This window comes from Capricornis sumatraensis, chromosome 18 (genome assembly GCF_032405125.1).
Source record: "Capricornis sumatraensis isolate serow.1 chromosome 18, serow.2, whole genome shotgun sequence".
NCBI lineage: Eukaryota > Metazoa > Chordata > Mammalia > Artiodactyla > Bovidae > Capricornis > Capricornis sumatraensis.
This window is the reverse complement of record NC_091086.1, coordinates 45739537-45764424: the sequence shown is the minus strand read 5'-3', so window position 1 is coordinate 45764424 and position 24888 is coordinate 45739537. Positions and strand designations below refer to the sequence as shown.

At 42.7% G+C, this 24888-nt stretch overlaps 1 protein-coding gene across 2 annotated transcripts; it reads right to left on the bottom strand.

Annotated features, from left to right (window-relative positions):
- Positions 1-273: 273 nt before the first annotated feature.
- Positions 274-24154, bottom strand: PRLR (prolactin receptor). Of its 2 annotated transcripts, none has more exons than XM_068990565.1 (8): positions 24085-24154; positions 21206-21338; positions 19394-19563; positions 6208-6377; positions 4439-4580; positions 2711-2810; positions 1957-2026; positions 274-1164 (listed from the first exon to the last, which is right to left on the bottom strand). In XM_068990565.1, exons 1-8 carry the CDS (start codon positions 24152-24154, stop codon positions 274-276), a joined length of 1746 nt encoding a protein of 581 aa, XP_068846666.1. The 2 variants fall into 2 exon arrangements, with proteins under 2 accessions (XP_068846666.1, XP_068846667.1); XM_068990566.1 differs by lacking the exon at positions 274-1164 and adding an exon at positions 1168-1203.
- Between the last annotated feature and the right edge of the window lie 734 nt (positions 24155-24888).

Genomic DNA, 24888 nt, shown 5'->3' with positions numbered 1-24888 from the left:
TTGGAAAAAGAGGCAACTGGTTGAAAATAGAGAATGAAGAGTGAACTGGGAGTTGGGTAGTGTCATTCTAACCCTGTTCTTGAGCCCTCTCTGGTAGAGTGCATTTCACGTACTCTGTAGTGTTACCTGAAAGAAAATCACAATTCAACCCATCTTTCCATAACTCTCACTGCAAGAGTGCATAAAACCTGTGGGACCCAGTCCCCAACCCAACTGGAGTCTGCAGTTGCCTGGGGTTGTGGGGGAGACAGCCAGGTTGGCCTTGGCTGGATTCTATGGCAGGGCTGGCGGGGCCTTCTTGGCTGATTCTTCTAACAGAGTCAGATTTTGCGCTTGCAGATCCGGTATCAACACCAGGATGTTGCTATCTGTCACCCGGGACACCTTTGAGTACTCCTTGCTGGTTTCAGGGGCGTCAACCTTCTCATTTTGTTTTGGGAACAGAGCTAGCACTCCATCTTGGCTGACCTTGTGGATCTCCACATATTCCAAGGATTTAGCAGAGAACAAGGGGGTTTTGTCTTGGGGCAGTGGGCATGCTGTGTCTTGGTCAGGCTTGGAACTGTAGCCTTCTGACTCCCTCTGTTTGGCTGTCTTTCCTTCCCTGCCAGTCTCAATGGTTTTTGAGGGTTTTAAAGCATGTTGGCCTGTTTGGTCCAGCAGAGTGGCTGCGGTGCCTGCCATGCCCAGGGCCAGCTCACACACGTCAGCAATGTTGTGGTAAGAATATCTGGAGCTGTACAGGCTGGGGGGCTGCGGGAAAGGCCATGTGGAAGATTTGGGTCCGTTGGCCAAAAAATAGGGGATTTTGCCTTCCCCGCTTGTGCTCTGAGGGGCCTGGAGACATGTAAGATTTGTTTCGGGATTCTCCAGCTTCTCAGGGCCCTTAGGAATGTGGAACTTGGAGGGATAGGCCTGAGGTTCATCACACTTTTCAGACAAGAGCGAAGGGCTGTCACAGCTGCCCCGGCCAGAATCAGTGTCAGGATCCAGGTGCATGGGCTTCACGCCTTGCTCCATGTGTTCTTTGGAGGGGTGTGGCATCAGGTGTTGGTCCTCACTGTCATCTACCTCTATGAATTCCATCAGCAAATCCTCGCAGTCAGAAGTGGGAAGGAAGTCTTGGCTTTCCAGAGCTCTCAGAAGTTCTTCGGACTTGCCCTTCTATTAAAACACAGACACAAGGCGAGAAGGCTGTGATATCTGCAATCAAAGTGAACTCCATCAGAATAAATTCCCTGGGACTGACTTTTCACAATCTTGTGCTTTTGGCCTCACAGAGGCTGATGTCAAGTGACATAATGAGTAGGTAACTGCTTTTATATACCTCCATGTTAAGCTGAAGGTCAAATTAAAACTATTAATATGTACTTCAACCTGCAGAGAAATGTAAAATGTTCTAACCCCTCTTTTTATTCGAAACACTTAAATTTAATTCCCACTTGAATTTGTTGGGCTCTGGCAAATACCAGCTCCCTTGTACTGAGCCAGTGTTAGCTGAGCACTCCAAACTGAGCAAAAAATTGCAGTAAGATATGCTGTTACTATGGCCTTATGTAGAGAACATTCAAGTTAGAGCTTACACCAAAGTCTGATGGAAGAGGGGCTGGTGGAAGGTCACTCTTTTGTATTCATCACATATTCACCCACTTTGTCAACTGATTATTTGTATAAAATGTTTATGACAGGGCTTATGAACAGATCTGATAAACCTAACAAGCATTCCTGTGTGCTGATGTTTTCTTGGCTTTCTTTCATCGCCCTCTGACACTTACTGACAGTAACTACCCTCATGCCTCTCACATCTTTCTGTGAACACCCCTGCTGAAAGGGAGGGACAGCCAGCCATGGATGGCCAAGCTAGCCAGACTGCACTGATGCGGTTGGTGTGCACATGTGTAAAGATGACAAGTACACAGCGGCAAGTCACAAGACAGTCTCCACCCTGGCACTTACCTCCAGCAGATGAATATCAAATCCTTTTATTTTTGGCCCTGGAACTGGTGGGAGAATGCAGGTCACCATGCTATAAAATGATTTATGAGATAAGAGAAATGGTACATATTACCACTTTGTAATTTTTGAAAGATTAGCCTTATCTCCAAATGGCTGCTACATGGACTATGGTAGGTAGAGGTTAGGAGTTCTGAGGCTACATGAAACTACTAAGGTGACAACAATGAATAACTATAGAGTGTTAAGTGTTTGACAAAGAGTAGTGTCTGACTTTTCGCGACCCCATGGACTGTAGCCTGCCAGGCTCTTCTGTTCATGGAATTCTCCAGGGAAGAATACTGGAGTGGGTAGCCACTTCCTTCTCCAGGGGATCTTCCCAATTATGGGACTGAACCTGGGTCTCCTGCATTGCAGGCAGATTCTTTACCATCTGAGCCATAAAGGCCAACATTGAAATGAACTCTGGCTAGTTAACTCTGACTGATTCTGAAATGACTAGTGGATTGTTTGCTACTCTTGCCAGATTTTACTATTTCGCAACTGTCAGCCTCCATTTGATGGAAAGAACATCAGCTTCAAATGAGTCTATTGTACTTTTGCTAGCACTGATAAAAGCTTTTTCATGGTGAACACATGGCCACTAATGGCTAAAACGAGGTGCTCGAATAATCTGTAGGTTTCTATCATTTCTATATTGTCTTTTTTGGCCATTATCCCTGACAACCATGACTGAGAGGAGGGTAGAGTGAAATACCTATAGCCCTTCAAAACCACTGCCCAGACCATAATCAAACAGATGACAGCAGAAAGGACAGCCACAAAGATCCACATGCTTGTATCCTTCACTGGGAAGTCTAAAAACAAACAGCCAGAAAGCTTTGATTACACACAGCATTGTTTAAAACAAACAAAGAAAATGAGACTTTTGAACATACGTCCCTTGCCCCTCTATACCTTTTTTGATTTGAAGAGCAATCCAAACAGAGTAGCGTTAATGATGGATTTAGTTTTTCCCCCAATATTATTAAATTTTAATATGCAGCGTATATTTTACAGTATTTTAAAAATTTCAAAGTGCTTTAAAATATCATTTTAGGTGATACTTACAGAGGAAATCCATGAGGACATGGTCAGTTACAGTAAAAATAACAACAAGCTAACATTTATTAAGTTCCTAGTAAAAGCCATATGATGTTAAGCTCTTTACATACATTGCTTTGCATACATTGCTGTATGTAAAGGTGAGGAACTGAGGCTCAAGGAGTGGTATATTCAGAGGCAGGTTGTCATAAAGTTGCCATCTGGGATTTGAACCCAGGCCTTCTGCTTCTAGACCCTGTGCTTTTATTTAGGAAGAGCTAGGACTGGATACACAGTCTTATGGCCTGTAGTTCAGTGCCATGTTCACTATGCCAGTGCAAACCCTGATATTTTGGTCAGGCCAGTAGTCACAAGAGCTAGGCTTTGCCATGTGGTTCTGGGCAAGACTTCTAACTCCACTGAGCTTCAGTTTCCTCTCTTGCAGTTGCTAATGGCAATTCTATTCTTTCTGAATACCTGAGATGGTTGGGAGGACCAAACTAGGTAAAGACTTTGTAAAGTACTTTAGAAATGAAAGACGAACCATTCCTTTGTAGAAAACCAGCCACTACGTTTAATGGCACTTGAAGAATTGGATGCCTTCTACACACTGTTCCTTGAATGAGATAAACATGTAATTGTCATCAAGGACTGAAAATCAGTACATGCCTTTCAGGTGGGATCGGTTCAGTTCAGTTCAGTTCAGTCACTCAGTCGTGTCTGACTCGTGACCCCATGAACTGCAGCACACCAGGCCTCCCTGTCCATCACCAACTTCTGGAGTTCACTCAAACTCACATCCATCGAGTCGGTGATGCCATCCAGCCATCTCTTCTCTGTTGCCCCCTTCTCCTCCTGCCCCCAATCCCTCCCAGCATCAGAGTCTTTTCCACTGAGTCAACTCTTTGCATGAGGTGGCCAAAGTACTGGAGTTTCAGCTTTAGCATCATTCCTTCCAAAGAACACCCAGGACTGATCTTCCTTAGAATGGATTGGTTGGATCTCCTTGCAGTCAGGTGGGATAGCACCTTGCAAATTCTAGATGATGACCTTGAATGATAGGGATTGGGCAGATGTGGAGGGCAGAATAATTCACCATCAAGCCCTTGGAGACACTCCAAGCTCATGTCTGCAGATGTATCCTATCCTATTAATAGAAACTGATCCTCACTCACAGTGGCCCAGGGAAAGATGCTATACTTCCAGACGTCTCTGTATTGAGTGGAGAGATGATAAATCCACCTCTACTCATTCTTCAGCTTAAGACTCAAAATAGTTTCCCTGTTAGTAGTTACAACATACAAGTTTTCTAAACCCATTCCGTTTAAAAATATTTAGCAATAAAACAATGGCAGATTGCAGGCAGAATTCCCTTTTCCTTGGGGAATTTCAAGACACTTACCATTAGGTATCTGGATGGAGCTCTCTGGGCTCCACTCACTCCAGTATCCATGGTCTGGCTTGCAGCGAATCTGCACAAGGTATTTCTGTCCTGGATATAAGTTGAAAATCTTAAGCTGAGTCTGCTTTGGAGCAAAATGAGTCTAGGGAGGGCCAAGGAAAACAGAAGTCACTCTGACTTGTGTTGTGAAGAAACTTTTCCTTTAGGAGATACATTAACAAAGAAGTCAGGCCAGATGATCACACTACATACCCTGCTCATACCATTTCACCCTCTCCATCCATCCCTTCCTCCTGTTAAACACTGCTCACACAAAAAACAACAGGTTTTCTACTTTTCCATTTGGAACACTATTTCAGAAAGACAACTATACTGCTCCCTACACCTTACCTTCTGAATTCTACATTATAGAAGATGCCTACTTAACAAAATTGGAAATTTGTTATTTTCCAAACCTAATAAAATAATTGACTCAAGGATTATTCATGGGTGTGAAGCCCCTAGGTGAAAGAGAACTGGGCATTTATGAACACTGAAGCAGTTGTGCATAAATCAAACATGACTTTACAATCAAGGGATCAGGATGTGACCTCCCCAGTCCAGCAACCAGTTTTAGCATCATTTATGGTAGGTTGATCAGAATGGGTTTGTCTCCTGATATGATGCAATGTGAAGCATATAACATCACCTCTGAAATTTCCTCGCCAAAAATTGTTCAACTGGAATCTAATCAAGTCTTTTAATGTCTGATTACAGGAAATGTGTGGACAGAGAAACTGGCTAAATGACCTTGACCTTATAAAGAACTAATCAGACAGATGCAGAAGGTGGGACATTCTTTGAGACAAGTGGCTTGGTCTCCTTAGCATGTTGAGATTGAATAGGTACATGAGTCAGCCAGTATGTGATCTTGAAGTGGATTCTAGTTAAGACAAACTAGCTACTGAAATATTTTTGAAGTAGTTGGGGGAATTAAAATATGGACTAGCCATTAAATGATATTAAAAAATTACAAAAGATGATATTAAGGAATTTCAATTAATTTCAATTAATTTTCTACATGTGATCATATTATTTTTGGCTATGTTTGGCAATATCCCTTCACTGGTGGCTTAGTGGTAAAGAATCTGCCTGCCAATGCAGAAGATGTGGGTTCAGTCCCTAGGTTGGGAAGATCTCCTGGAGAAAGAGATGGCAACACACTCCAGTATTCTTGCTTGGAAAATACCATGGGCAGAGGTGCCTGGTAGGTTACAGTCCATGGGGTTGCAAAAGAGTCAGACACAACTTAGTGACTAAATAACAACAGCAACTAAAATATTTAAGAATAGATTATTATAATGTCTATAATTTATTTTACTATTTCTTTACAATGAAGAATTTAAAAGTAAATAAAAAAGCCATTAACCATGGACTGATTACATTGAGATTTTTTTCCTCCAACTTAGTGCCACTTAAGAACTCTCATAGACGTTTCGATCTAAGATATCCTGAGAGAGGTGGGTTGGAAACCTTGCAGAAAAGGCTGTTCAATTGCAAGGATCTAGTCCTGGGAGAGCTATGATTTTGAGTCCCTATCCATCCCAGGAGATGCAGGGAGATGGATGGATGGATGTAGGGAGAAAGCCTTTCCACATATGTGAGGATCACATCAGTATTAGGAAGAAAATATGCCAGCCTAATAATTAGGAGGCATGACCGGTTCTCAGTTGGGGTCTTCATCTTTGCCAAAGGACACAGTTCCTCCAAAAAGTTTCCAACTGACTCACCTCCCAATCAGTTGCTTTCTCAGGTTTTAATCGAATTTCGTACTGGATACTGAACCAACCAGATTTAACATCAGTCAGGGTGGGTGGAGACCATTTTATCCATAGATATGGTTTTCTATCTTCTGGATGTTTTAATTCCAAAGTCAGGTTCACAGGAGGCTCTGGTTCAACTGCAGATATGAAAGAAACTCCATCTTTAGTCAAATAGGGATATTTGAATCCAGAACTATAAGACTTAAGAGGCAGATCTGTCTACCTTTTCCCTCCATGTTTATGAGCCACTTTGTATTTGATGTCAGGTGCTGATCAGCAGAGTTGGGATTAGGCTGAAGCAAATGAGTCACATAGGGTGCAACATTTAAGGTGGCAAAAATAGCCAAGAAGCACCTGTTGGTGCTCAAAGTCATTAGTCATTCAGGAAACACAAATCAAAACCACAATGGCATATCACTTCATACCCACTAGAATGGCTAGGATTGAAAAAATGAAAATTAACAAGTGTTGGCAAGAATGTTGGAGACTTTGGAACCTTCATACATTGCTGGTGGGAATGTAACATGGTGTAGCCACTGTGGAAAAGTCTGACAGGTGCTCAAAAAGTTAAACATGAAATTATCATGTCACCCAGCAATGTCACTCCTAAATATATACCCAGAAAAACTGATAGCAGGTGTTAGAACAAGAACTCATTTATGAATGTTCATAACAGTACTATTTACAAGAGCCAGTAGGTGAAGCAACCCAAATGTCCATCAACTGATGAATGGATAAATGATATCCTTATAATGTTCCATTGTTCAGCCAAAAGGAAGAAAGTCTTGCTACAGCTACAGCACAGATGAACCTTGAGAACATAATGCTTAGTGAAAGATGCCAGACACAAAGGGCCAAATAGTATATGATTCCATGTATATGAAATATTCAGAATAGACAAATCTATAGAGACATAATGCATATTAGTAGTTGCTCTGGGGCTAGGGCCATGGAGGGGAATCCAGAGAAACTGCTGAGTGGGTAGGAAGCTTTTAGTTTGAGTGATGAAAGAGTTCTGGAACTAGATTGTGGTGATTGTTGCATAACATTGTGAATGAACTAATACCACTGAATGGCACACTTTAAAATGGTTAAAACAGTGAGCTCTATGTTATAGGTATTTTACCACAATAAAATAAAAAATGAAGGCAGCACTTACACCCTGGTTTCTTCAAGTACAGGTCTGTGAGTTCCTCCTTAAGACTGCAGTGCCTAGGCCATACTAGCCAAAGCAATCTACAGATTTAATGCAATCCTTATCAAATTACCCTTGAGACTTTTCACATAAGTAGAACAAATAATCCTAAAATTTATATAGAACTATAAAAGCCAAAAGGACTATAAAATTGCCCAAGCAATTCTGAGGAAAAGGAAAAAAGGTGGAGGCATGACTCTCCCAGACTTCAGAAAATACTAAAGAGCTACAGTAATGAAACCAGCATTGTCTTGACACAAAAACAGACATACGCATCAATGGACTAGAAGAGAGAGCTCAGAAATAAATCCACACACCCACGATCAATTAATGTTTGACAAGGGAGACAAGAATGAATAATGGAGAAAAAATAATTTCTGCAGGAGGTGGTGTTGGAAAAGATGGACAGGTCAGTTCAGTTCAGTCACTTAGTCGTGTCCGACTCTTTGCGACCCCATGAATTGCAGCACATCAGGCCTCCCTGTCCATCACCAACACCCGGAGTTCAATCAGACTCACGTCCATCGAGTCAGTGATGCCATCCAGCCATCTCATCCTCCTTCGGCCCCTTCTCCTCCTGCCCCCAATCCCTCCCAGCATCAGAGTCTTTTCCACTGAGTCAACTCTTCGGATGAGGTGGCCAAAGTACTGGAGTTTCAGCTTTAGCATCATTCCTTCCAAAGAACACCCGGGGCTGATCTCCTTCAGAATGGACTGGTTGGATCTCCTTGCAGTCCAAGGGACTCTCAAGAGTCTTCTCCAACACCACAGTTCAAAAGCATCAATTCTTCAGCGCTCAGCCTTGTTCACAGTCCAATTCTCACATCCATGCATGACTACTGGAAAAACCATAGCCTTGACTAGACGGACCTTAGTCGGCAAAGTAATGTCTCTGCTTTTGAATATGCTCTCTAGGTTGGTCATAACTTTTCTTCCAAGGAGTAAGCATCTTTTAATTTCATGGCTGCAGTCACCATCTGCAGTGATTTTGGAGCCCCCCAAAATGAAGTCTGACACTGTTTCTGATGTTTCCCCGTCTATTTCCCATGAAGTGATGGGACCATCACTGATTGTTGAGCTTTAAGCCAAATTTTTCACTCTCCTCTTTCACTTTCATCAAGAGGATTTTTAGTTCCTCTTCACTTTCTGCCATAAGGGTGGTGTCATCTGTATATCTGAGGTTATTGCTATTTCTCCCAGCCCTCTTGATTCCAGCTTGTGCTTCTTCCAGCCCAGCATTTCTCATGAGGTACTCTGCATAGAAGTTAAATAAGCAGGGTGACAATATACAGCCTTGACGTACTCCTTTTCCTATTTGGAACCAGTCTGTTGTTCCATGTCCAGTTCTAACTGTTGCTTCCTGACTTGCATACAGATTTCTCAAGAGGCAGGTCATGTGGTCTGGTATTCCCATCTCTTTCAGAGTTTTCCACAGTTTATTGTGGAACACAGTCAAAGGCTTTGGCATAGTTAATAAAGCAGAAATAGATGTTTTTCTGGAACTCTCTTGCTTTTTCCAGGATCCAGCAGATGTTGGCACTTTGATCTCTGGTTCCTCTGCCTTTTCTAAAACCATCTTGAACATCAGGAAGTTCATGGTTCATGTGTTGCTGAAGCCTGGCTTGCAGAATTTTGAGCATTACTTTACTAGCATGTGAGATGAGTGCAATTGTGCAGTAGTTTGAACATTCTTTGGCATAGCCTTTCTTTGGGATTAGAATGAAAACTGACATTTTCCAGTCCTGTGGCCACTGCTGAGTTTTCTGTGGCCACTGCTGAGTTTTCTGTGGCCACTGCTGAGTTTTCCAAACTTGCTGGCATATTGAGTGCAGCACTTTCACAGCATCATCTTTCAGGATTTGAAATAGCTCAACTGGAATTCCATCACCTCCACTACCTTTGTTCGTAGTGATGCTTTCTAAGGCCCACTTGACTTCACATTCCAGGATGTCTGCATCTAGATGAGTGATCACACCATCGTGATTATCTGGGTCGTGAAGATCTTTTTTGTACAGTTCTTCTGTGTATTCTTGCCACCTCTTCTTAATATCTTCTACTTCTGTTAGGCCCATACCATTTCTGTCCCTTATTGAGCCCATCTTTGCCTGAAATGTTCCCTTGGTATCTCTAATTTTCTTGAAGAGACCTCTAGTCCTTCCCATTCTGTTCTTTTCCTCTATTTCTTTGCATTGATCGCTGAAGAAGGCTTTCTTATCTCTTCTTGCTATTCTTTGGAACTCTGCATTCAGATGCTTATATCTTTCCTTTTCTCCTTTGCTTTTCACATCTCTTCTTTTCACAGGTATTTGTAAGGCCTCTCCAGACAGCCATCTTGCCTTTTTGCATTTCTTTTCCATAGGGATAGTCTTGATCCCTGTCTCCTCTACAATGTCACGAACCTCATTCCGTAGTTCATCAGGCACTCTATCTATCAGATCTAGGCCCTTAAATCTATTTCTCACTTCCACTGTATAATCATAAGGGATTTGATTTAGGTCATACCTGAATGGTCTAGCAGTTTTCCCTACTTTCTTCAATTTCAGTCTGAATTTGGTAATAAGGAGTTCATGATCTGAGCCACAGTCAGCTCCTGGTCTTGTTTTTGTTGACTGTATAGAGCTTCTCCAACTTTGGCTGCAAAGAATATAATCAATCTGATTTTGGTGTTGACCATCTGGTGATATCCACGTGTAGAGTCTTCTCTTGTGTTGTTGGAAGAGGGTGTTTGCTATGACCAGTGCATTTTCTTGGCAAAACTCTATTAGTCTTTGCCTTGCTTCATTCTGCATTTCACGGCCAAATTTGCCTGTTACTCCAGGTGTTTCTTGACTTCCTACTTTTGCATTCCAGTCCCCTATAATGAAAAGGACATCTTTTTTTGGGTGTTAGTTCTAAGAAGTCTTGTAGGTCTTCATAGACCCGTTCAACTTCAGCTCCTTCAGCATTACTGGTTGGGGCACAGACTTGGATTACTGTGATATTGAATGGTTTGCCTTGGAGACGAACAGAGATCATTCCGTCGTTTTGAGATTGCATCCAACTACTGCATTTCAGATTCTTTTGTTGACCATGATGGCTACTCCACTTCTTCTGAGGGAGTCCTGCCCACAGTAGTAGATATAATGGTCATCTGAGTTAAATTCACCCATTCCAGTCCATTTTAGTTTGCTGATTCCTAGAATGTCGACGTTCACTCTTGCCATGTCTTGTTTGACCACTTCCAATTTGCCTTGATTCATGGACCTCACATTCCAGGTTCCTATGCAATATTGTTCTTTACAGCATTGGACCTTGCTTCTATCTCCAGTCACATCCACAGCTGGGTATTGTTTTTGCTTTGGCTCCATCCCTTCATTCTTTCTGGAGTTATTTCTCCACTGATCTCCAGTAGCATATTGGGCACCTACTGACCTGGGGAGTTCCTCTTTCAGTGTCCTATCATTTTGCCTTTTCATACTGTTCATGGGGTTCTCAAGGCAAGAATACTGAAGTGGTTTGCCATTCCCTTCTCCAGTGGACCACATTCTGAAAAGCTGGACAGCTGCATGTAAATCAATGAAGTTAGAACACTCCCTTGCACCATACACAAAAATAAACTCAAAATGGCTTAAAGACTTAAATATAAGACAGACACCATAAAACTCTTAGAAGAGAACATAGGCAAAACATTCTCTGATGTAAATCATATCAAAGCTTTCTTAGGTCAGTCTGCATGCATGCATGCTAAGTTGCTTTAGGTGTGTCCAACTCTGTGAGACACTATGGACTGCAGCCCTCCAGGCTTCTCTGTCCTTTGAATTCTCTTGGTACGAATACTGGAGTGGGTTGCCATGCCCTCCTTCAGGGGATCTTCCTGACCCAGGGATTCAACCCGAGTCTCTTACATCTAACCTGCATTGGCAGATGGGTTCTTTACCACTAGCATGTACCGAGAAAATAAAAATAAAAGCAAAACTAAACAAATGAGACCTAATCAAACTTACAAGCTTTTGCAAAGCAAAGGGTTCCATAAACAAATTGAAAAGACAACCTACAGAATGGGAGAAAATATTTGCAAATGGTGTAACCAACAAGGGCTTAATTTCTATCATATACAAACAACTAATACAACTTAATAAGAAAAACAAAAACAAAACCAAAAACCAATTGAAAAATGGGCAAAAGACCTAAATAGACATTTCTCTGAAGAAGACATACAGATGACCAAGAGGCACATGAAAAGATGCTCAACATCAGTAACTATTAGAGAAATGCAAATCAAACTACAATGAGGTATCACCTCACACCAGTCAGAATGGCCGTAATTTAAAAAATGTATAAATAACAAATGCTGGAGAGAGTATGGCAAAAAGGGAACCCTCCTACACTGTTGGTGGGAATGTAAGTTGGTGCAAGTCACTATGGAAAACAGCATGGAGGTGCCTCAAAAATCTAAAAATAGAATTGTCATATGATTTAGCAATTCTACTCTGGGCATATATCCAGATAAAACTATAATTCAAAAAGATACATACACTTCTATATTCATAGCAGCAGTATTCACAATAGCCAAGACATAAAAGTAACCTAAATGTCCATTGACAGATAAATGGGGAAAGAAGATGTGATTATATATGTATAAATTTATATACATATATATTATATAAAGATATAAATTTATATAAGATATAAATAAATGCAGAATAAATATGTATAAATTTATGTAAACACACACACACACACACACATATATATATATATATATATATAGAGAGAGAGAGAGAGAGAGAGAAGTAAATGGCAACCCACTGCAGCATTCTTGCCTGGAGAATCCCATGGACAGAGGAGCTGGTGGGTACAGTCCATGGGGTCGCAAAGAGTTGGACATGACTGAGCGACTAAGCACAGCATAAACATACACATACACACACACACACACTCAGTGGAATACTACTTACCCATTAAAAAAGAAAGAAAGAATGCCATTTGTGGCAACATGAATGGACCTAAAGCTTATACTAACTGAAGTAAGTTAGAAAGAAAAAGACAAACACCATTTGGTATCACTTGTATGTGGAATCTAAAATATGACACAGGTGAACTTATCTACAAAACAGAATCACAGACATGGAGAACAGACTTGTGGTTGGCAAGGGGAAAAAAGAATGAGGGATGGATGCATTGGGAGTTTGGGGTGAGCAGATGCAAACTCATATTGAATGGATAAGCAGCAAGGTCCTAGCGTATAGCACACGGAACTACATACAATATCCTGTGACAAACTATAATGGAAAAGAATATTAGAAAACTGTGTGTGTGTATATATATATATATATATATATATATATATATATAAAAAACTGGCCATCAAGACTGAAATTACAGTAAGGCAAACCAGCACCCTGAATCACTTTGCTGTACAGCAGAAATGAACACAACATTCTAAATCAACTATACTTGACTAAGATTAATTTAAAAGAGTGACGGGCCTAGGGTGCTGGTTTGCCTTACCCTAATTTCAGTCTTGCTGGCCAGTCGCATTTTCTCCATTCATTTCTTACCTCCTCAAATCAATCTCAATTCCAGGTGAGAGAAGAGTGAGTGTAACTCTAGTGGACTTGGCATTGTAACCTGTCTGAAAAATGAACTTGAGAAAATTTGCCACTAATCCTAATCCTTGTAGATTACTACAGAAATACCTAAGAAAGATGGTTTTATCTGGATTTACTAAATAAACATCAGTTATTATAAGTTTTAAGCTGAACACAAGATTGAGAAATGCCTCTGATCAAAACATCTTTGTATAAAAGTGCAAGTAAAATGTTCAAGATGAATCCTTGAAAGCAAACTTTCTCAACCTCAGCATTATGTGTATTTTGGACAAGAAAATTCTTTGTGGTAGGGGCTGTTCTGAACACTGTAGGATGTTAGCATCATCCCTGGGTTCTCCTCCATTAGATATGTTCCCTCTCTGTGTTGCAACAATCAAAAATCTTTCCTGCTATTGCCAAAAATCCTGTGCGAGGCAAAAGAGCACCCAGTTGAGAATCATTGCTTTCAAGTGTTTTCAGCAGACTTAAATATTTCTGAGATATGTACCAATATTCTGTACTGCAGGTTATCACTTGATGAGATTCAAGCTTATAGACTTTACTGTGGTTAAATGTAAGTTCTCAATGAACTTCTGTGGCCCCTCACCAATACTGTAAGCAGCAGGGTTAATGAGAATTCTAAGAACACTTTAATAATTTTGAAAAGATCTGCTTCACTGACTATGCTAAAGCCTTTGACCATGTGAATCATAACAAACTGTGGAAAATTCTTAAGTGATGGGAATACCAGAAAATTTTATCTGCCTCCTGAGAAACCTGTATGCAGGTCAAGAAGCAACAGTTAGAACATGGAATAACAGACTGATTCCAAATTAGGAAAGGAGTACGTCAAGGCTGTATATTGTCACCTTGCTTATTTAACTTAAATGTAGAGGTCAGTTCAGTTCAGTTCAGTCGCTCAGTTGTGTCTGACTCTTTGAGACCCCATGAACCACAGCATGCCAGGCCTCCCTGTCCATCACCAATTCCTGGAGTTTACTTAAACTCATGTCCATTGAGTTAGTAATGCCATCCAACCATCTCATCCTCTGTTGTCCCCTTCTCCTCATGCCCTAAATCTTTCCCAGCATCAGGGTCTTTTCAAATGAACACATTATGTGAAATGCCGGGCTGGATCAAGCTTCAGCTGGAATCAAGATTGCTGGGAGAAATATCAATAACCTCAAATATGTAGACAACACTATCCTAATGGTAGAAAGTGAAGAGGAACTAAAGAGCCTCTTGATGAAGGTGAAAGAGGAGACTGAAAAAGCTGGCTTAAAACTCAACATTCAAAAAAACGAAGATCAAGGCATCTGGTCCCATCACTTCATGGCAAATAGATGGGGAACAATGGAAACAGTGAGAGACTTTATTTTCTTGGGCTCAAAAATCACTGCAGATGGTGACTTCAGCCATTAAATTAAAAGACACTTGCTCCTTGGAAGACAAGCTATGCCAAATTAGACAGCATATAAAAAGCAGAGGCATTACTTTGCCAACAGAGGTCCTTACAGTCAAAGCTATGGTTTTTCTAGTAGTCATGTTTGGATGTGAGAAGAAGGCTGAGGGCTGAAGAACTGATGCTTTTGAACTGTGGTTCTGAAGAAGACTCTTGAGATTCCCTTGAATAGTACAGAGATCAAATTAGTCAATTCTAAGGGAAATCAACCCTTACTATTCCCATGAAGAGTGTGAAAAGGCAAAGAGACATGATACTGAAAGACAAACTCCCCAGGTTGCTAGGTGCCCAATATGCTATTGGAGAAGAGCAGAGAAATAGCTCCAGAAGGAATGAAGAGGCTGAGCCAAAGTGGAAACAATGACTAGCTGTAGATGTGTCTGGTGATGAAAGTAAAGTTCAATACTGTGAAGAGAAATATTGCATAGGAACCTGGAATGTTAGGTCCATGAGTCAAAGTAAATTGGAACTGGTCAAACAGAAGATGGCAAGCGTGAACATCAACATTTTAAGAATCAGTGAACTAAAATGGATTGGAATGGGTGAATTTAATTCAGATGACCATTATATCTACTACTGTGGGTAAGAATCTCTTAGAAGAAATGGAGTAACCCTCATAGTCAACAAAAGAGTCTGAAATGCAGTACTTGGATGCAATCTCAAAAATGACAGAATGATCTCTCTTCGTTTCTGAGGCAAACCATTCAATATCACAGTAATCCAAATTTATGCCCCAAATACTAATGCCAAAGAAGCTGAAGTTGAATGGCTCTATGAAAACCTACAAGAGCTTCCAGAACTAACATCCCCAAAAGATGTCCTTTTCATCATAGGAGACTGGAATGCAAAACTAGGAAGTCAATAAATACCTGGAATAACAGGCAAGTTTGGCCTTGGAATACGGAATGAAGCAGGGCAAAGGCTTACAGTGTTTTGTCAAGAGAACACACTTGTCGTAGCAAACAACCTCTTCCAACAACACAGGAGACAACTCTAGACATGGACATCGCCAGATGGTCAATACCAAAATCAGGTTGATTATATTCTTTGCAGCTGAAGATGGACAAGCTCTATACCGTCAGCAAAAACAAGACTGGGAGCTGACTGCGGCTCAGATCATGAACTCCTTATTACAAAATTCAGACTTAAATTGAAGAAAGTCGGGAAAACCACTAGGCCATTTAGGTATGTCCTAAATAAAATCCTTTATAATTTAACAGTGGAAGTGAGAAATAGATTCAAGGATTAGCTCTGATAGTTGAAGAGCCTGAAGAACCATGGACAGAGATTTGTAACACTGTACAGGAGGCGGTGATCAAAACCATCCCCAAGAAAAACAAAGGTAAAAATGCAAAATGGTTGTCTGAGGAGGCCTTACAAATAGTTGAGAAAAGAAGAGATGAGAAGTGAAAGACAAAGGAGAAAAGGAAAGATATACCCATTTGACTCTGATGTTGGGAAAGATTGAAGGCAGGAGGAGAAGGGGACGACAGAGGATGAGATGGTTGGATGGCATCACGGACTCAACGGACATGAGTCTGAGTAAACTTTGGGAGTTGGTGATGGACAGGGAGGTCTGGCATGTTGCAGTCCATGGGGTCACAAAGAATCAGACACGACTGAGTGACTGAACTGAACAGAACCCATCTGAATGCAGAGTTCCAAAGAATAGCAAGGAGAGATGTGAAAGATCTTAAAGACTCAGATAACCATGACGGTGTGAACACTCACCTAGAGCCAGACATCCTGGAATGTGAAGTCAAGTGGGCCTTAGGAAGCATCCCTACAAACAGTTGAGCTATTTCAAATCCTGGAAGATGATGCTGTGAAAGGGCTTCACTCAATATGCTAGCAAATTGGGAAAACTCAGCAGTGGCCACAGCAGTGGAAAAAGTTTTTCTAGTAGTCATGTGTGGATGTGAGTGCTGGACCATAAAAAGGTTGAGCGCCTAAGAATTGATGCTTTTGAACTTTTGAATTGATGCTTTTGAATCTTTTTGGAAAAGATTCTTGAGAGTCCCTTGGACTGCAAGGAGATCAAATCAGTCAATTCTAAAGGAAATCAATCCTGAATATTCATTGGGAGGATAATGTTGAGGCTGAAGCTCTAATTCTTTGGCTATGTGATGAGAAGAACTGACTCACTGGAAAAGACCCTGACGCTGGGAAAGATTGAAGGCAGGAGGAGAAGGGGATAACAGAGGACGAGATGGTTAGATGGCATCATGGACTCAATGGAGAAGAGTTTGATCAAGCTCCAGCAGATAGTGAAGGACAGAGAAGCCGGGCAGGCTACGTTCATGAGGTTGTAAAGAGTTGGACACTACTGAGCAACTGAACAACAACAAATTTATTGGAAGACTGATGCTAAGCTGAATCTCCAATACTGTTTAGCCACCTGATGCAAAGAGCAAACTAATTGGAAGACCTTGATGCTGGGAAAGATTGAGGACAGGAGGAGAAGCAGGTGACAGAAAATGAGATGGCTGAATGGCATCACCTACTCAATGGATATGAATTTGAGCAAACTCTGGGAGATAGTGAAGGAAACCTGGTGTTTTGCAGTTCATGGAGTCACAAAGAGACAGACATGACTGAGCATGCATGCAAATTTTCTCATGGCAGTTGCCTCAGTACATTACAGAACTTCTTTTGCTCACTGTTTTGACCTCAAATATTAAATATTTTAGGGCAGATTATTTGATGGCAAGGCAATTTTAAAAAGAGCCTGTGAAAAAAACTAAAAATAGAGCTAGTGTATGACTGAGCAATTCCACTACCAGGCATATACCCTGAGAAAACCATAATTCAAAAAGGTACATGTACCCCAAGGTTCACTGAAGCCAGTACACAGAAGCAACATAAATGTTCATCAGCAGATGAATGGATAAAGAGGTTATACATATTTACAATGGGATATTACTCAGCCATGAAAAAGAATGAAATTGCATCACTCGTAGTGATGTGGGTGAATCTAGAATCTGTAGAGAAAAGAAAAGCAAATACTGAATGTTAATACAAATATATAGAATCTAGGAAAATGGTGCTGGTGAACCTCTTTTCAGGGCAGGAATAGGGATGCAGACATAGAGAATGGACTTGTGAACACAGCGGGGTAAGGAGAGGGTGGAACAAATTGAGAGAGTTGCACTGACATACACACCACCATGTGTAAAACATAGGCAGTGGGAGTGCTTGGCTTGGTGCTCGGTGATGATGCAGAGAGGTGGGGTGGGGGTGGGAGGAGGCTCAAGATGCGGGAGATACATGTATAATTATTGCTGATTCACTCAGCAGAAACTAGCACACCGCTGTAAAGCATGGGATTTTCCAGGCAAGAGTACTGGAGCGGGGTGCCATTGCCTTCTCCCTGTAAAGCAATTACACTTCAGTAAAAAAATAAGAAAGAGCCTAAGGAAATGGAATTATTTGGCATTTAGCTTTTTAAAGGCTTCATGTCTTAAGTCTATTGATATGAATGGAATTTATTTTATTCCTATTTGTAAGTGGTACTTTTTGATTTTCTTAAGCTAAGATTAAATTCTATTTCCACCCCCAGGCTCACTGTAATCACTTGCTGGATGGGGGGAAGAGATAGTATTGAAATGCGTACTAGCTGATGTTAGAAGCTTTTCTAGTTTTTAAGGATCAACCACTGATAACATGCCAATAGGATGATATATAGCCCAATACTTGAGAGCCTTAGCCTGATTTTCTTTGTCTGTTGGTGCTAGGTAAGTCAGGAAGACTTTGGTGACCTTGAACCTAATTAGCTACTCCTTAGGCAACCTAATAGGAAGGCTGAATCCAGTCCTGGCCAAGTCATCTCTTGTCCTAAGATTCCCTTTGTCATCGCTACTCAACCAAAAGCCGAAGATGCCCTTGAACTTTGGTACTAGAGAAGACTGTTGAGAGTCCCTTGGACTGTCAGGAGATCAAATCAGTCAATCCTAAAGGAAATCAACCCTGAATATTCACTGGAATGACTGATGCTGAAGCTGAAGCTCCAATACTTTGGCCGCCTGATGTGAAGAGCCAACTCATTGGAAAAGATCCTGATGTGGGAGAGACTGAGGGCAGGAGCAGAAGTGGGCAACAGATGATGAGATGGTTGGATGGCATCACCGACTCAATGGACATGAGTTTGAGCAAACTCCAGGAGATAGTGAAGGACAGGGAAGCCTGGTGTGATACAGTCCGTGGGGTCACAAAGAGTCAGACACGACTGAGAGACTCAGCAACAACAACCAAACCACAGAGGCCACTGCAGTTATGCCTCATTGCCCTGAAGCTCAGTGTTGCTCATGCAAAGCAAGAAGCAGCTCTTGGACAGATTTTTGTTTTACTTTACTCATGAGTTCTCCAAACCTCATGGTTGTGATCTTGCACTTCAGCCTTCTGTTCAAGTAGCTCTATTTACTCCCCAAGTATAGTTTATTTTGAGAAGAATACTCCAGTTGCTGAGGAACATATGCATATTGAGAACTGAATTTGGGGCAAAGTAGCTGGAGAAATTCCTGTGGGTGGAGAAGCAGATGAATGTCTTCTAAGAGTTGCTACTCCACGAAGCAGTGTGTTTCAGGGGGAGAAATCTCAGAAAGGAGACCCCAGCTTGCCAAGGGGGAAGGGGACATTGGTTGCAGGGGATGGGCTGGAGAGAAGGACTGACAAGGGAAGCTAAATAGAACATTGCTGCTGGGTGCAAGGGAGTGGGAAGAAGGGTCAAGGGAAGGCACAAGGATCTTTACTGTCTTACTGTCAAGAATACAAACGGGTTTAAAACACTCAGTTGGTGAGGATATTGTGAATTTTTTCATCTTTCCTTTCGGGGATCCATCCCTAAGACAAGGAGACTTAAACTGAGTTTAACTCTCGGTAGATTCATATCAAATTAACACATTCTTCACCTTTCACACATCCCCTTACCTATGTAAGTCACGTCCACATAAAGTGGATCTGAGGAACTGATTCCCATCTGGTTGATGGCGCTTACTGTGATGACATACATCTTCCATATGGAGGTGTACTTCTTGCTAAAGTAGCAGGAGTTGGGGCCCCCGGTTTTGTAGTCTGGACATTCATGGATGAGTGTTTCTCTGCAACAAGTAACATATTAGGAGTCAGTAAGAAAGTGGTATGGAGCTTCCTCGCTGGCTCAGTGGTAAAGAATCTGCCTGCAATACAGGAGACATGGGCTTGATCCCTGGGTCAGGAAGATCCCCTGGAGAAGGAAATGGCAACCCACTCCAGTATTCTTGCCTGGAGAATCCCATGGACAGAGGAGCCTGGTGGGTTATAGTCTATGGGGTCACAAGAGTCAGACATAACTTAGCAACTAAACTACCACCACCAAGAAGGTGGTATAGAGAGTCTAGTTTTTTTTGAAAAAGTGGTGTAAAGAGCCTAGTATGTCAATATAACTGAATTTGGAGGGACAGGTGAAAAACAGAGCTGGAGAAGGGTTCCCCAAGCTTCTCGACCCTGTCCATGTCAGCGAGGAGTGACTCAGGGAGGAAGTGCTGGAGAAGGGGGGGAGAAGTCACATCAGAGCCCCAGTGACTCTGTTTCTCACCAACCCTTCCTGTCTACAGATTGTTGTGGACTTTGTACTATACGCCCCCTGCCAATATACACTTGAGTTTTCCGTGGCCAAGGCACCGCCATCCTCAGGAAATTACCATTGGGTCATCTTAGGACTTTCTCTTGCATCATACAAACCAGGGTGGTGTGGAGGCGGGCATGCCCAAGGCAGCAGTTATTGCACAAATGTGTTGAATTACATGTGACTAAAAAAGCTGAAGGGATACAAACTGCAGTATATTTCCAATTACACTCAGGTAGCCACAGAGGAGACTGACTCTGAAAGGAGGTACTTCAGGTCCCAGAGGCTCCTCAGGCTGCTCACATTTAGACCTGGGGGCTCCACGCAAGACTTGTCACACAGGTGAGCAGGCTTGTTTCACCATGCTGCCGCTTTGAGCTCCTGTGGGCTGTGTGTCTGACACCCCTTTGGGTCTCACAGGGGATGTCAGCTTCGTGTACCACTAAGTGCAGTCACTGGGAGGCAGGCCAGCTGTTCCTTAAGTAAATGTTTTCTTCACTGGGAAGGATATAAAGCCATCCCTGGATTTCCAGGAGGGTCTCACTGTAACTGTGACAAACTCCTTGCCCAGAGATGGCCCTGTTGAGTTTGCACTGCAATTTTTTAGCTCCCAATACCCAATCTGGGAGATCATGGGTCCTTGGATTTCCTAAGGAAAAACCTCATCTTCCTTTCCTTGTAGGGCTTGTTATTTTCTTGCATGTGAAACAAGTTCAAACAGCTAATGTACCACAGTTGTCAAGGATTACATAATAATACTCTTAGATTACAAAAGCAATGATTATAAAAAAAATGACAACTGGCACAAGGTTGATAGATAAGCACCCATAATTAACTTGGGAAACACTTACATGTGACTTTGGGGTACAACTCAAGCTTACGACAGGTGATGGTAACACGGATGGATTGGTGTCACCTCATTGGTGGTGGAGTTTATGGACATGAGGGAGCCCGGCTGGGACATTAGGAGGAGGATGTGGACATGGACGTTAGAGTCCCTGCCCCCAGTAGTGGGAGGTTATCAGTGTCCATTCAGGGATGCACGGAAATTAACCCAGGGTCAGTGGTCCTATGGCCTGGAGGGCGAGGATACCCATGTGGGGTTTGTTTTGCTAGGAGAGAAGAGAACATTTTACCCTTCCTTGTGGTAAGTCAGCGTGTAATTGGTAGGAAGTCCTCCATCTGCCCCGGGGTCCCACCAGCAGGTGAACGTTTCCTTTCCAGGAGACCGACATTTAATGAGCTTGGGTTTTTCAGGAGGTGACTGTCCTAGAAAAAGAAGGCACCGGAGTCAATATTAAGGTCCATTCAACTCTGTGACCATTCTGTTGCCAGAAGGTACTGGAGTCAACATTAAGGTCTGTTCAAATCTTTGACCATTCTTTTGGTGACAGAAGCAGGTAGATGGGGCCAGGCCAGTGATGAGGTCTCAGGGAGAGTAGGCCTAGGGGTGGGAGGTAGGACTCAGAAGTGCCAAGATGTCAGCATCCTGCAACATTCTTCTGTGGGCTGCCCTGAAGTTGGCAGGATTCAGAGAGAGAGAGCTTTGTGATGGGGTGTGTGTGTATGTGAGTGTGTGTGCACGTACTGCGAGATGCAGATACCAGCAACCCGGGATCGGTGACTAACTGTAACATTTCACCAATGGTGCGCAGCAAGGGTGCAAGGGATACACATGGATTGAGCAGGATCTGGCCCTTCCAGAATCCCAAGGTGTCTGTGGAGCAGATATGTGTCCACAGCACCAGGGTGATCATTTAAAAAGAATTCGCCTTGAGACACAAGCATCCTGTGATCATTTGCTGATCCGATGCTCCCTGGACCTCTGTCTTCTGCTCACTGACCCCCATCTTTCTGCCACTCCCACATAGTGAACCCAATTCTCTGCTCTTTTGCTCTTTCACTGTGTCACCCGTGCTCCCCCTCTAGCTGCTTCTCCCCCCATCCTCTCCATCCCTTCCTTTTCTGCTTCACTCTTCCTTGATTCTGTTCAGCTTTGACCTATGATTCAGTCTCACAGTGTGGCTCCCATCCTCCCTGTCTCCACTTCTGAAGCTGGGTTTTCAGTCCCCTTTTTGTATATATTTTCCCCTCTCTCCCTGGGTCTTTATGTGGTGAGACAGCAAAGGGTTCTTTTGTAATTCTTGGCTCTTTTTGGGGGTAGGAGGCATGGGAGCTCCTAGAGGAGGCTGAGTGGGTAGCTGTTCTCCTGGTTAGGAGCTACCATCATTATCTAGTCCCAGCTGGAAGCTAGTGGGGCTGAAAAAGGTGGTGTGGAAAACCCAATGTGGATGGAGTTTTCGAGTTGCCTAGCCACCGAAGCCCCTCTTCTGTTCCTTATCTGTCGGGTCCAGGGAGGGAAAGAGTCCCTGTATCCCCAGCCATGTAACCCCACGTGGTGTTTCATTCAGGAAATCCAGAGCAGAGAGGGGCGCTTCCAGGAGGTGATCCTTGAACCTTGGGGGCTTGTCTGTTTTCCACCACACTGGTCCTTCATCCCTCAGGCTGGCTTCTGAGCTATAACTGCTAGCAAAGCAGCATCAGGAAGAACGAGTTCAGAGGAGGACATGGGTGGGAAGGAGGGCACTAGGCAAAACTGGCCAGAAAGAACTGAATGGAATGGGATGATGGGATACAAGGCTGGGCCAAGGTCCCCGGGCTGAGTCAGCTGGAGCCCAGCCAGCTCCTAGATCCCCTGAAAACCGTTCATGCCAGCCAGTCTGGGCTTAGCTCCGCCCATTTTGGAACGTTGGTTGACCTCCGGGGAATATTTCTTCAGCACAATTTTACAGGGTGAAGTGATTTTTTGTTTGATTTTTCTTGTGGCTAGGGAGGAGTGTGTGAGGTGGAAGGAAGAGCTTATATTTTAAAAACACACACAGTTTACAGCTCAATAATGAGCATATTTAGAAGCCAATTAAGGCAACTGTTGATTATTTGGGGCTTAGTTGAATACTTAAAGTTTCCATATGGATTGTACCAATCTCCACATTCCTTTTTCTCTTTCTGAAAGCTTCTCTCTCTCACATTTCACTGGTTATTAACAGTACCTTGAGAAAACTCAAGAGAGGAAGGTAAAGCTGTGAAACTGTAATTAGTCAAATGTTTCTTTTACCCACTTTAGAAGAGATGGTTACAGTGAATGGACGGTCTCACTTTCCCTGTAAAATGCACACAAACACAGGGACAGCCACAGAGGTACTCCCCACCCCCAACACACACGTGCTCAGACAGAAGAGCTCATATCAGAAACACACCCACAGATCAGAGGAACAATATACGCAGCTGCATGCTTACAGAAGTAGATACTGGTCCACACATAGATACATATGCAGAAATATGCACCCACAAATGGGTATGCATATAGGTACACACAGAGGAGCATCTTCCACCAGGTACGTACAGGGAAGCTAATAGATACAGAGACACACCCAAGTATACACACTTACAAATAGACTGGGGTAGACACACTGAAATGTACACACATAGGCTCGCATGTGCTAGTCTACTTGTGAATTTCATTTCCCGCATAGCAGATTTGAGTGTTCCTGTGTTCCACCAGGTAACAGCAATCCCCTTAGATCTCTTAACAGGTTTTCAAAGATTTTTCTCACACAACTTTTCATCTGAGGTGGAGGAAACACCATTATCCTCACTTTGAAAGTGTGTAAATCCCGGGAACTAAGTTAACTGGCTCAAGCTTGCACAGCCAGTAAGGGACAGAACCTGGACAGAAATTGTGATATGTCCCTGGCAGGGTTGTTTCTCTGCACTCCCAGAATGAGGATGGAAGTCAGAGCATGGTGACAGGATGTGGCATTAACTGCATCCAGTTTTGCATTAATTTTTGCCTTCATTTTAATCCCCATAATATTGTAAATAATTGAAGAGAAGCAAATGCCATGGACATTTTCATTTCCTGTAACTGTGCTGCAAAAGGACTGGGATGGATTCTCCCCTCCTCTTGTACAAATAACCCAGGAAGTGAAAGAGAACAGGACAGCCTCTTACTTACCATTCAGAAGGCTGGCGTAGAGAAAGAGTAGCAGAATGAAAAGCACTCTGGATGCTGCGTTTTCCTTCATGTTGGCTCCTTCCTCTTTCCACAGGAAATATATCAGAGGTTCACTGAAAGAGAAGGCACAGGCAAGTTTTTGAAACACCAAAAGTCTGGTGAGGCACATGCACCACTTTATTCTGAGTGTTTGCAACTGATTCTTGCTCCTTGCTGAATGTGAATAACAAAACAGGAGGAAAGGAATGTAGGAAAATGTAACAAGGATAGCTTGGCTCAGAAACACAGCTGTGCATATGCTGGGAAAAATTCCACCACCAGAGGTCATCCGAAGACAACGTTCAAGGTCAGCTGAGCACAAAGGGCTCCTTTGCACACACCCTAAGGAAAAATTGTTCTCTTTGCACCCCACAGGGTTAGTTGCTCAGTCGTACCTGACTTTGAAACCCCATGGACTGTAGCTTGCCAGGCTCCTCTGTTCACGGGATTTCTCAGGCAAGAATACTGGAGTGGGTAGCCATTCCCTTCTCCAGGGGATCTTCCTGACCCAGGGTTGGAACCTTGTCTCCTGCATTGCAGGTGGATTCTTTACTGTCTGAGCCACCAGTGAAGCCACCCAATAATAGATCACCTGTTTTATGTGATACAGATTGCATGCCCTACAATAGAACTGTTCTGGGAGGACTTGGATCTACTAGCCAAAAATAAGGCAGGCTGAAAAGTTGATGCTTTCAGTTTAACTCCCACCTGGCCCCATGGATGCCACCAAGAAAGAGGGGGAAGGCTCTCTTGAAGGTTCTGCTT

Bases quoted from the DNA above. Each gene is read 5' to 3' on its own strand.
- PRLR (XM_068990565.1), bottom strand. From the start codon at position 24,154: ATGAAGGAAAACGCAGCATCCAGAGTGCTTTTCATTCTGCTACTCTTT. The intron at 4,581-6,207 runs GTGAGTCAGTTG...GGCCCTCCCTAG, and splicing joins AGAAAGCAACTGATTGGGAG to ACTCATTTTGCTCCAAAGCA. The intron at 2,027-2,710 runs GTATTTCACTCT...ATCATTTTATAG, and splicing joins GTGGTTTTGAAGGGCTATAG to CATGGTGACCTGCATTCTCC.